We start from the raw sequence: 12,673 nt of genomic DNA on the forward strand, positions 1-12,673 counted from the left end.
ATATTTCTCACTATTAATTTGAGACTTTGATCTGTACAATTAACCCTGTCAGTACAGGATTTTGTTAGTTAGTGGATAAATACATGGATCAGTAAGCTTTAGACAGAATAACTGATGGTCATTCTCATGGGAAAGTTTCTGGCTCTAGTACAAGGATTTCAGGGTTCTAATTTGTCCTTCTATAACTTTTTAATTTCATAAACGAATATTGCATCTGTGTGTCAGTAGCTGTATATCATCTGTGTGCCTTTTGCTTTGCGATTTGAGCAGTGGAAGCATAACGCGTGCCTGGATTCACGAGAGAACATCGCCACATGCTGTCACTGGACCCCATTGATAACAGCCGCAATGAGCACTCATAAAAACATTAAAAATAATGAACTCCAGTGCTGGATCACCACTTATACACACAAACGAAATGGAGACTCCTTCTCAAGAATTGGAGATGTTTCTTCTGCACTAGATAATTACCTGACAAAAGCTATTTCAAAAAGTGGTGGGGACACAGTTGGCAAAGGCAAAAAGTGGTAGGGACATGTCCTATTCATCCCATCCGTAAATGGCACCTAAGTTTACTATTTAGTGTAAATTAACAACATTGTTCTATTACCCTGGCATAAAAAGTCAACACTGCTGTGTTGGAGTTTTAAATACAGCTGCTGATAGTGTGACATTAAATTTGGCATCTTTCTCTCTTCTGACTTCCGTAATCCACCGCTTCCTGTTTTTTCCTTTTTTTGAAAGTCTTGGTAACTTAATAATGGATTATTTATTTATTTATTTATTTATTTGCTGTTAGAGCAAATGGGAATGCAAAAAAATATTTGCTGTGATCTCCCATTCACCTCTATAGAATGTACCCCACAATAGTTTACTTCATGGTCCTAACCTAGAAATGTTAAAAGAGTCTATAGGAGAGTAGATAGAAAACAGGAAATGATGGGAAGAAAAGGGGTTAATGCGATCATTTCCACAATAGCCAGATTCAAACTCTCGACTATAGAAGCACCACATCTGCCCTCACTGAGCACTTTATTAGGAACACTATGGCCCTAATAAAGTGCCAGACGTGGTCTTCTGCTGTTGTAGTCCATTCACCTGATATTCTGCTCACTACAATTGTACCGAGTAGTTATCTGAGTTACTGTAGCCTTTCTGTCAGCTCGAACCACTCTGGCGATTCTCCGTTGACCCCTCTGTTCAACAAGATGTTTCAGTTTGCAGAACTGCTGTTCACAGGATGTTTTTGGTTTTTGGCACCAGTCTGAGTAAACTCTAGGGACTGTTGTGCATGAAAATCCCAGGAGATCACAGTTGCAGAAATACTCAAACCAGCCCGTCTGGCTCCAACAATAATGTCACAGTCGAAATCAATGAGATCAGATTTTTTTCCCCATTCTGATGGTTTATGTGAACATTAACTGAAGCTCCTAACCCATGTCTACATGATTTTATGCACTGCACTGCTGCCACAGGAGTGTCTGTTTAGGTAATCGCATGAATATGTAGGGGTGCAGGTTCCTAATAATGTGCTCAGTGAGTGTAGAAGTGAACAGTCTGCTAGGCCACAGCTCCTACAATCACTTTTTTTTCCTGAGCTTGTCTTGGGTATTAGGCCCAGCTCTTTGTGCAGTCTTTCCATCCTTTCCAGCTCACTGCTTATGTTGAGAACATCAGCATCCATCATCAAATATGCAGAGGAAATCACAGTGGGAATTCTGTGGTTTCTCTCCACATCCAGTAAGAATCCACCAGGCAGAGAGTACTTCATTGTCCTGGTCATTATGCGGCTGTCATAAATCTGGACTTGGGCCATGTTTAAAAAGTTCTCCATGCTCATATTTTGTATTTCACTGTGGTTCAGAGGAACATGGAGACACTTTGAGAGGTGCATCATAATTGAGCATGGGTCATTCAACTCTGTGTATATGGGTCCTGTCTGCATAATGTATGAGAATGTACTCTGAACTTGGCTTTTGGACATTAGGATCTCACTCTCTACTGTAGATCTTTTGTAACTATCAGGAGACTCATTACCTTCCTTTGCTACAAATGTAGGACCTGTTTCAGATCTTTCAGCAGGTGATGGGTCAAATGTTTTACTTATTTTCTCTTTGGACTGTCTAAACAGTTCAAAGTCCTCTTCATACTTTCCGGTCTCCTCTGATTGATTGTGGTTAAAGTCTTGTCCCTCTGCTAGAATCAGTCCCCATTGGTCATTACGCTGATTCATCCAGGTCTGTGTGGAAGCCAGTTGAAAGCTCTCAGTATCATAGAAGTACTCTACATCCAAGGTTTCCTCCACACAGTGGGCACCCATTTCCTTCAGACGCTTCTCTGTTTTCTCTCCTAGCTCATACTCCATCTTTACTGGATCCCGCATTGTGTCCTGAAACTCTTTTTCATCTGCTCTCATTAGGTTTAGGGATATCTGTATGAATGAAAAAATTGTGTTTTTAGCTTCACATTATTGTGAGTGGGAAAGTGTTTGGACATTTTAGTTGTGTTTCTCAAACAGCATTTAAATTGACTGTCTTGCAAAATGGTGGTGTGCATTAAGCCAGATCCAGTCAATTATCCAGAGGAATAGCTTGCAAATCTTCTGGCTATTGTCTGGCACGTCTGCTAAGCACTATTCATGAAGTGCAGTCCCTTCTAAATGAAGCCAATTATGGAGCAAATTTTAGAGCATTTGAATTATATTTCAAATATATCTCATGACAAAACTTCTAGCATTCACTCGCTAAGTTTTATATTTCAGGTTCAATTCAAGTTACCCTCAATCGACAGCATTTGTGGCATAATATTGATTATCACAAACATTTATTTTGACTTGTCCCTACTTTTCTTTAAAAAAAGCAAATATCTGGGTTACAGTAAGGCACTGGATGTAAATGGGGCCAATTTGTAAATGTTAAAATAATCACTGTTTCAAAAGTATAGCCAAGACATAAACAATATGTGTGTTTGCATAATTTTAGAGTGATGAAATCACATACTAACCTATATATAACTACTATTCTCTGTAGTTATAGCCAATTTTACAACTACATTGTCATGACAGGATAATGTCAACAAACCCTATAATGATTTAAACCTTTTTACAGCTCAAATAATACATGAGTTTTATCAGGAGAATAAATGTAATGCTTTTAGGAAATTATAAAGGAGTTTATAATGAGTTTAAAGCCTCCAAAAACTGGCCACATTCCCTTTCATTGTAAGTGCCTCACTGTAACCTTGATTTTTTTTTTTTTTTTTTTTTTAAGAAAAGGATGGACAAATTAAAATATTTTTATTGGTAATTGCCGCAAATGCTGTTGATTTGAGCTCTTATTTTGTTTTGTTTATTATGTCTTGTTTGAAATAAATAAAAACAATTCCTCAGGATATAGTGGGCAAATAAGACAGTCCTAACCTCATATACCTCTCTAAAGCAACATTTAAACATATATGCAAGACAATCCTCTGTAAAATTGAGTTTATCATAGCATGCAATTTGTTTCTTACCTGCTGGGTGGTGCACCAGAATACAAAAATCCTTTTTTGTTTTGTTGATTAGTGCTGGCCTGATGTTACCTGCTCAATGTGTTATGGCATACAATTGTTATTCTAAATGTGTAACTGTTATGGTTTTAAGTTGGAAGGTGTTCTGTACATTGAGCACCTTTAATGCACATAATGAGCAACCACAGCTAAGGCGTGCTTTTGAGCTTTCGATGTGTTGTAGTTACAGCCTTTGTCACCAGTTACCATGGTAAAATGCACTTAAACTTAACGGCTCAAACTTACATTTGTTAGCACAACTAAAACATGTGTGCACAAACCACAAGACATATCTCTGACCAATATTTGTTACATTCATGTTATGATCTTTATCGGGAGCTCAAAAGCAAGCCAAAGGGACAATTACAGACAAATAATTTGCAGTCTTGCCAGTGGGGATAAAAACAGTGTTAAATGTATTGACTGAATTCTTTACACGTAACTAAGCTTAAATGCCACTGCTGTCAGGTCTAAGGTAAAAAGTGAATGTATCCATGTCTTTGACTACACCTCAGGTGGTGTATTTACTTAGAAACAATAGAGTAATATCCACACAAACAGTACATGCGTGTAATTGTTGACAGTGTAAGAAATGCCATATCATGCTCTATTGTTTTATGACTAGGATATAAACAAAAATATATGCTGTTCACATACACTGTCGGCCAAAAGTTTGGAATAATGGACAGATTTTGCTGTTTCGGAAGGAAATTGGTACTTTAATTCACCAAAGTGTCATTCAGCAGATCACCACCATCACTATTTGAAAATAGTAATTTTTTTAACAAATCTAGACAGGCACCATTTCCAGCAGCCATCACTCCAACACCTGATCCTTGAGTGATCATGCTAAATTGCTAATTCGGTACTAGAAAATCACTTGTCATTATTTCAAACACAGTTGAAAGCTATTTGGTTTGTTAGATGAAGCTTAACATTGTCTTTGTGTTTGTTTTTGAGTTGCCATAGTATGCAATAGACTGGCATGTCTTAAGCACAATATTAGGTCAAAAATGGCAAAAAAGAATCCACTGTCTCTAGAAACTCATCAGTCAATCATTGTTTTGAGGAATGAAGGCTATACAGTGCTTAAAATTGCCAAAAAACTGAAGTTTTCATACAAAGGTGTACAATGTAGTCTTCAAAGACAAAGGACAACTGGCTCTAACAAGGACAGAAAGAGATGTGAAAGGCCAGATGTACAACTAAACAAGAGGATAAAGTACATCAGAGTCTCTAGTTTGAGAAATAGACACCTCGCATGTCCTCAGCTGACAGCTTCATTGAATTCTACCCGCTCAACAACAGTTTCATGTACAACAGTAAAGAGAAAACTCAGGGGTGCAGGACTTATGGGAAGAATTGCAAAGAAAAAGCCACTTTTGAAACAGAAAAACAAAAAGAAAAGGTTCGAGTGGGCAAAGAAACACAGACATTGGACAACAGATAACTGGAAAAGAGTGTTATGGATCTTAAACCCATTGAGATTTTGTGGGATCCACTGGACTGTAAGGTGTGTGAGAAGTGTTCACAAGACAGCCACATCTATGGCAAGTGTTACAGGAAGTGTGGGTGAAATGTCACCTGAGTATCTGGACAAACTGACAGCTAGAATGCCAAGGCTACACTTAGAGGATTTTTTGATGAAATGTATTTTTTAAATTGTAATAGTAATTTGTCATGTTATTAATGTCCTGTCTATACATTATGATCAGCTGAATGCCACTTTGGTGAATAAAAATACCAATTTCTTTCCATAAAAGCAAAAATCTGAACATTATTCCAAACTTTTGGCTGCCAGTGTATTTTAAATGCAAGTCTTTGCTGTTGTCAAAAATACAACCTGACTTTTCACCCCTATTTGGAAGGGGCTTTTTTGTTACCATAACAAATCATTAAACATGAAGGATTACTACCAATACGACCTGTTTTATGTGGTTGTAATATGATATATGACATCATATTGACTCTTAAATGGAACAGAGCATTTTTTTTACTCACAATTTTATTTACCGCTATACAGTTTTTATATTTATTTTAATTTAACTTTTTGCATAAATGTAAGAAGAAAAAAAAAACATCATAAAACTGGGAAGGCCAGACATATTGTTGATACAATATGAAGTAAATGTTTACATTTTACAGCCAACTATTGATGCATGGCTTGCATTTGATTTATAAACTTTAGTGCGTTGAGCTCATAATGAGTCTTTCTTTCTGTTTCCTCTCTTTCAGTATTTTAGGACCGTTGCTTGGGATGGCATTTTTACCAACTCTACAATGTGGATATTAACCATGTGAAAGATCTGGCAAAACAAAATGGGTATGCAAATCTGTGCTTATTGTTTTATTATGGTATTGTTGCACTAGTAGTTAGTTATTGAATTAGAAACTAGTAAATATTTGAAACCTTTTGTTACAAAAAGAAAAGGAAACTTTTTCAAAGATGAAAACAAGAAACAATAGTATATCATCTTAAATTGCCCCATACATATTTTCAGACAGCAAAGTGTGTAATGAGAAACGGCTCTCAGTACTGATTAGTGACTTTCTCCCTTTTGTCTTTATATCAAGCCAAATTTGCTTCATCTCTATGACATGTTCATGCTGAAACTGCTCTTTCAGATCTTGGACAGAATATGCTGGGTCATCTCTTTTTAGCTTGATTGCTCTCCAGCATATTTCCAGTAACTACAATTACACATGGTGGAATCATTGGTACTTGGGGGATATTGTAGGCCACGACCACACTATATGTGTGTGTGTGTGTGTGTGTGTGTGTGTGTGTGTGTGTGTGTGTTTAAAAACACATTGATTTTGCAGTTTATATCAAAATTTAATATTCTCTCATCATTTACTCTCCCTCATGCCATCCTAGATGTCATCTTCTGCTGAACAAAGATTAAGATTTTTAGAAAAACTGTATCTCAGTTCTGTAGGTCTTTTCAATGCTGGTGAATGGTGACCAGCCCTTTGAAGCCACAAAAATAACATAAAGGCACCATACAAATAATCCATAAGACTCTAGTGGTTAAACGCATATCCTTAAAAGCAATATGATAGATGTGGGTGAGAAACAGATAAATATTCAAGTCCTTTTTAACTAATAATCTAATAATCCATAATGAAAATGATGAGAGATTATTCATCCACACTGGAACTCAAAACATAGTGTTCCAAAAATGCTCTCCATTACCGCAAAGTTTGGAAAATAAAAGTTAGGAAGCTGAAAATGGATGTGGCTTTAGAACAGGGGTTTTCAACCTTTATTGACCAAAGGACCCCCATCCAGATACTCAGCCAACCCAGGGACCCCCAAAAAAAATTGTAGTTAGAACTAACTACATTATAAACAATAAGATTACTGTACATTATGTAATGATTATCTGATAATTAGTTGATAGATCTTCTCCATGGACTCCATACAGTTCCTTCACAAGACCCCCAGAGGTCTACTGGCCCCTGGATGAAAGCCATGGTTTTAAAAGACCACATCTGTGCCCTTGAATTTTGGACTTCATTTTGCAAAACAAAACTTGCTTTTGTGTAATGCCAAATGTTTAATATTTCAAAACTCATACTGAACAGTATATATTGGAGAGAAGCTCTGCAAGATGTCTTATAATGGCTATGGTATATAGCTCATTTAAACAAGAAATGGCTGACTGAGAATGTAGGGTAGATGCAGAAAATATGCTGAGGAGAGAGAGGCTGAATTCACGGAGAAGACCTCCCTCTGCTGGCTGTATCAAACATTGCAACTTATAATGAGCAGTTTCATTTCAGACATATGAGTGCATATCATTTTTTTTAGAACATTATATCTTTGAAAAATAATGTTTGTTTGTTGCAGGGATAGCTGAGAGGTCATGTGTGGCGGTGAGCAGCTGAGGTCAGCTGTGATCTGGGTCTTCTCGTCTGGTTGATAGCATGTACAGGAGGAATGGGCTCCCTGCCAGCGTCAGCATCACCTCCCGCCACACACAGGTATTTAAATGCATCCCATGTGTTTACTAATGTTTGCATGTATGAGAGTATTTATCCTGTATCATAGCCTATATTTTTTTTAATTATATGGCTCTCTGGAATACTTGATTCTGATTGGTCAGTTTCAGCATTTTGCCTTCAAATATTTTAGTATATTGACCTGTAAACTGTATAATTGACTGTTGTCCCAGGCAATCAATTTCATTCATAGCTGTGCTAGATTCATACCTCTCAAATAACTCCACAGTCTCTTTCTTCTCACATAATAAAACAATGTATTGATGTTTATTTATATATTGAAGAGCTTATTATATTCATATTCATATTTAATGTACATGCATTAACTTATTTTACATTTAGCCAATTAATAAGCAAAAAAATGTGCAGTCAGCTGATCATTATGGCAATATAAACCCCTTCAAGGTGAAACAAGGGTTTTCCCATAATGACCGTCTGACTGTCCCATCATATTTATTTTGTTTTTAGGGGATATTTTATTCCATAATGCATGAAAAACTCTGGCTGATCAAAACAGGAAAACAGACACTGCAGCTTTATTTGCGTATACTGTACGTAAGTGTTGACAATGACTTCAGCTGAGAGTAATTAAAACTGTTAAACCTGAATATCACCTGTACAGATATATACAAATACATATGTTCCAGCAGTTTTAAAAAATATTTTCAATTTATTTATGGCTTTATTTTCCATTTTATTTTTCAGAGGAGCAGGATCAGGTAATGTCATGAGTCAGTTTATATGATTTTATGGAAACAGGCAGCGTATTCACAACGCAAGTTAAGCATATTATGACAAGCGTATAACTTCGCTCAAGTTCACCTGTTCAGTCACAACTTGTGCAGATGTACGTTGTAATATTACATTTATTATGGAATGTTGGAATGGGTGTTATCATTTGAGATTTACGTGTACAAGTATAACAAATGACGTGGTTGCACATTCTGTTCGTGGCACTTTTAAGACCAGTTTGAAAACATAAGAAACGTTTTGGTGTTTAAACTATTTAAATCTAGAATATCAATTTTCTTTTTATTCATCTTTACTTGTCATTCTCAATGCAACAAACCTAGAACAATCAATGAATACTAAGGCCCGATTGCCCAATGCTCAGAACAATATGCAAAAAACCCCACTTTTGAAGCATGAATAACGTATCATACATGTACATGTTAGCCTGAGTTACTTTTAAAGGTAAGCTACATCCAGGTAAAATTGTCCAGAATTGTCATTTTTAATTATTCTAAACACTAATATATCAAGATATTAAATAAAAAAATAAAATAAATAATAATAATAAAAAAAATGTTGGCCACTTTTCACTGTAAATCACTGCATTAGTATGACTAGTCTGCCATGCTTCTAAAATGAAAGCTTACAGATTCTGAAAGCTAGAAACATCCTTTCCTCAAACCTGTCACGTTTAGTTTCACCTCACATAAGTTGAGGGTACACTCACTTTTGTCTAGAGGGATATGGTTTCTTATAACTGTAGATCAGACACATGACTGTAAACTATTTACATTCATTTTTCAAGGGGTTTTGAGGCTGTTGTAACAACAACAACAAAAAGTAAATTACAACAAAAATGTATTACCATACATAAAATACAGTATAGACGAACAAGGCAGTCAGTTAACAGCTCATACATACAGTTGAAGTCAGAAGTTTACATACACATTTAGTATTTGGTAGCATTGCCTTTACATTTTTTTAATTGGGTCAAATGTTTTGGGTTGCCTTCCACAAGCTTCTCGCAATTATTTGCTGGAATTTTGGCCCATTCCTCCAGACAGAACTGGTGTAACTGAGTCAGGTTTGTAGGCCTCCTTGCTCGCACATGCTTTTTCAGTTCTGCCCACAAATTTTTATCAGATTGAGGTCAGGGCTTTGTGATGGCCACTCCAATACCTTGACTTTGTTGTCCTTAAACCATTTTGCCACAACTTTGGAGGTATGCTTGGGGTCGTTGTCCATTTTGGAAGACCCATTTGCGACCGAGCTTTAACTACCTGGCTTAAAGATGTTGCTTCAATATATCCACATCATTTTCCTTCCTCATGATGGCATCTATTTTGTGAAGTGCACCAGTCCCTCCTGCGGGAAAGCACCCCCACAACATGATGCTGCCACCCCCATGCTTCACGGTTGGGATGGTGTTCTTTGGCTTGCAAGCCTCACGCTTTTTCCTCCAAACATAACTATGGTCGTTATGACCAAACAGTTAAATTCTTGTTTCATTAGACCAGAGGATATTTCTCCAGAAAGTAAGATCTTTGTCCCTATGTGCACTTGCAAACTGCAGTCTGTTTTTTTTTTTTATGGCAGTTTTGGAGCAGTGGCTTCTTCCTAGCTGAGCAGCCTTTCAGGTTATGTTGATATAGGGCTTGTTTTACTGTGGATATAGATACTTGTCTATCCATTTCCTCCAGCATCTTCACAGGGTCCTTTGCTTTCTGGGATTGATTTGCACTTTTCACACCAAACTACATTCATCTCTAGGAGACAGAATGTGTCTCTTTCGTAAGCGGTAAAAAGCCTTGACATCATTTTCTGGAATTATCCAAGCTGCTTAAAGGCACAGTTAACTTAGTGTATGTAAACTTCTGACCCACTGGAATTGTGATATAGTCAATTAAAAGTGAAAGAATCTGTCTGTAAATAACTGTTGGAAAAATGACTCGTGTTATGCACAAAGTAGATCTCCAAAAGGACTAATCAAAGCTGTAGTTTGCTAATATAAAATCTGTCTTTAACTGTAAGCACTGGCAGACAGTCATGGGTTACATTTTAGAGATTTATTGCAGCTGATGATTATAACCACAGTGTTTTAAATTAAATCTTCCATGAGAGATTCACACAAACGAGTACTGTATGTGTTAAACAATCTTCATTACTTCATTATATCTTACGTGATATAAAGAAAACGTGCTGACTGATTCATCATGATTATTATGAAAATAATCAACAAGAAAAGAAAACGTCTGCTTATTAAACTACAAAAGTATCTGCTGATTTTAACAACACATCTAAGTAATTGTAGTCAAATAAATTGCAAATTCAAAGCAAATAAGTTGGATTTTCCTGAATAATATTAACATTCTCCATTTGTAACGTAATGTATAAATTATTAAATCACAGCACAGTGGTGCAGCACACATCCACAATGTGATAACACTGTGCAGAGTGGAGGGACTGTTGTCGTTTTCAAGCATGTTGTGTACAGTGTTCAAGCTAGATCATATGATATTTGGTTGCTGAGCTTGTTGCCTCATCAGTGCTGATTAGTCCAAATAAACACTGGCAGGTTGTTGCTCCAGGTTGTTGCTCCAGTGTGACAGTGATATGTCATTGTCATGTCATAGTTCAGTACATGCAGTTCAGTCTTTCAAAGCATTTTCCAGTTATAGATTAATGGATGGCCAATGATGAATTATCGTTGTGATTCCAGGCCATGAAAGTGATTTTTTTTCAGCACTGATTTTCTTATTGTTGAAGCGAACTGAAACTGTTGTCATATGATCTTTGTTGGGCAGGAATTCTGAATATTTCCTATAATATCTTTTATATGCCATTTTTAAAATTTCTCTAGCCCAAACTAAACTGACAGTTGATGTTTATAGACTCAATATGGTCTTTATAGCAATTTAGTCATTAATAAATAATTTATAATTGGGTCAGACCTGATAACCTCCAATTGATAAATTGCAAGTCAACACTCCAATTGTGAATCTGAATTGTTATGTTATATTTGATATAATGATTTGTCTGATTGCCCTCCCTTAATCTGATTGATTGCTGTATGTCATTGCACAGGTGTGCTTAGAAAGCCATTGGCCAATTCACGATTTATCATTTCAGTGTACAGGTATGTTTGGCAAGATATAGTCCATTATGTAATTTGTTGAATGATACATTTATTTAGTTTATTTAAAATGAAAAAGTATGCATCTGCAGATCTATCCTGACCTATTTTGACCATATGTTAACATGACATGAGCAGTCATTAAAGCATTTGGAGGAAAAAAATGAGGTTAACATAATATTTTTTTAAATGTTGATATCAGCAGTCTCTCGATTAAGATTTCAAGCTGTATTACACTGGCGCCATCTCGCAATCTGTGCATGCGTCAAACACTAGGAAGAGTAATCAAGCTTGATATCATGAACGTGATTAGAGACTACGATGCAAGATGCACAGTGAAAAAGGAGATACATTTTGGTCTGTTCTCACTTAAAAACAATTACATAATTTCTGAATATGTAGATTAAAACATGGAAGTTTTATGGATTGCTTTTATGCTAACTTTATGTGCTCTCTGAATCTTCAAAAATGTGTCACCATCCACTTGCATGATGAGGATCTACAGAGCTGAGATATTCAAAAATCTCTGTTCAGCAGAAGGTAGAAAGTCATACACATCTGGGATGGCAGATAAGATAAGACTCTTTTTAGAAGATAATATTTTACACTGTGTTCATCATTACGGATATTACATTGGATGAAACTGGGAAACTTCAAAGGAGGTCTGTCAGTATATTTGCTAAAGAGAAATCATTCTTTTCAGAGTGACTGTATATTTCCTTCATAAGCCTTTGTTATGTGGACTATGTTTATCTGGCTTTAATACTATTAGGGTCTGGACTGGCACGTTGCCTGTTAATAAAATAATGAAAGTGATGCGGTTGCATTCTGATCCACTTTTCCCATCTGTGCTGTATAATCAAAGAGAATGAAGTAATTCAGTTGGACAATTGTAATTAAACTGATTAAATATCCACAGGAAAAGCTGAACTGGCCACAGCTCTTTGTCCATATGGATTTCATAGATGTATGAGACCTTTTCACTGATATTATGTCCAATTTTTCTCTCTCTTTCCATGTTGTTTCTCATTCCCTAACTGTCCTCATCCTGTGCTTGCAGGACAGCAGTAGTTCAGAGTCTCTGGATGGACGGAGCTTGGACTCTGCCAAGAGCTTTGACGCGGTGGTGTTTGACATGCTCAAAGTGACACCTGAGGAGTTTGCTGTGAGTTTATAAATGCTCTAATTCACATGCACAAATATCATCATCTCTATCAGGCTCTCTCTTGTTCTGATCACTATACCCAAGGTTCTCAT

The 12,673-nt window shown here is 36.4% G+C and overlaps 2 protein-coding genes across 2 annotated transcripts in view; one reads left to right on the forward strand and one right to left on the reverse strand.

Moving 5' to 3' along the window:
- ralgps1 (Ral GEF with PH domain and SH3 binding motif 1) overlaps positions 1–12,673 on the forward strand; it is a 178,395-nt gene that overhangs the window by 9,229 nt on the left and 156,493 nt on the right. Inside the window, exons 2-4 of the mRNA XM_052093784.1 lie at positions 5,782–5,869; positions 7,400–7,533; positions 12,477–12,581. Coding sequence (XP_051949744.1) covers positions 7,477–7,533; positions 12,477–12,581 — 162 coding nt within the window. The 5' untranslated portion in view covers positions 5,782–5,869; positions 7,400–7,476. The remainder of the gene's footprint in view (positions 1–5,781; positions 5,870–7,399; positions 7,534–12,476; positions 12,582–12,673) is intronic.
- Positions 885–3,555, reverse strand: si:dkey-191c17.2 (uncharacterized protein LOC100005628 homolog). The gene is made up of 3 exons (XM_052093858.1): positions 3,511–3,555; positions 1,585–2,431; positions 885–889 (listed from the first exon to the last, which is right to left on the reverse strand). The coding sequence occupies exons 2-3, from the start codon at positions 2,414–2,416 to the stop codon at positions 885–887; spliced, it is 837 nt and encodes a 278-aa protein (XP_051949818.1). The 5' UTR covers positions 2,417–2,431; positions 3,511–3,555.

Source organism: Xyrauchen texanus, chromosome 27 (genome assembly GCF_025860055.1).
Source record: "Xyrauchen texanus isolate HMW12.3.18 chromosome 27, RBS_HiC_50CHRs, whole genome shotgun sequence".
NCBI lineage: Eukaryota > Metazoa > Chordata > Actinopteri > Cypriniformes > Catostomidae > Xyrauchen > Xyrauchen texanus.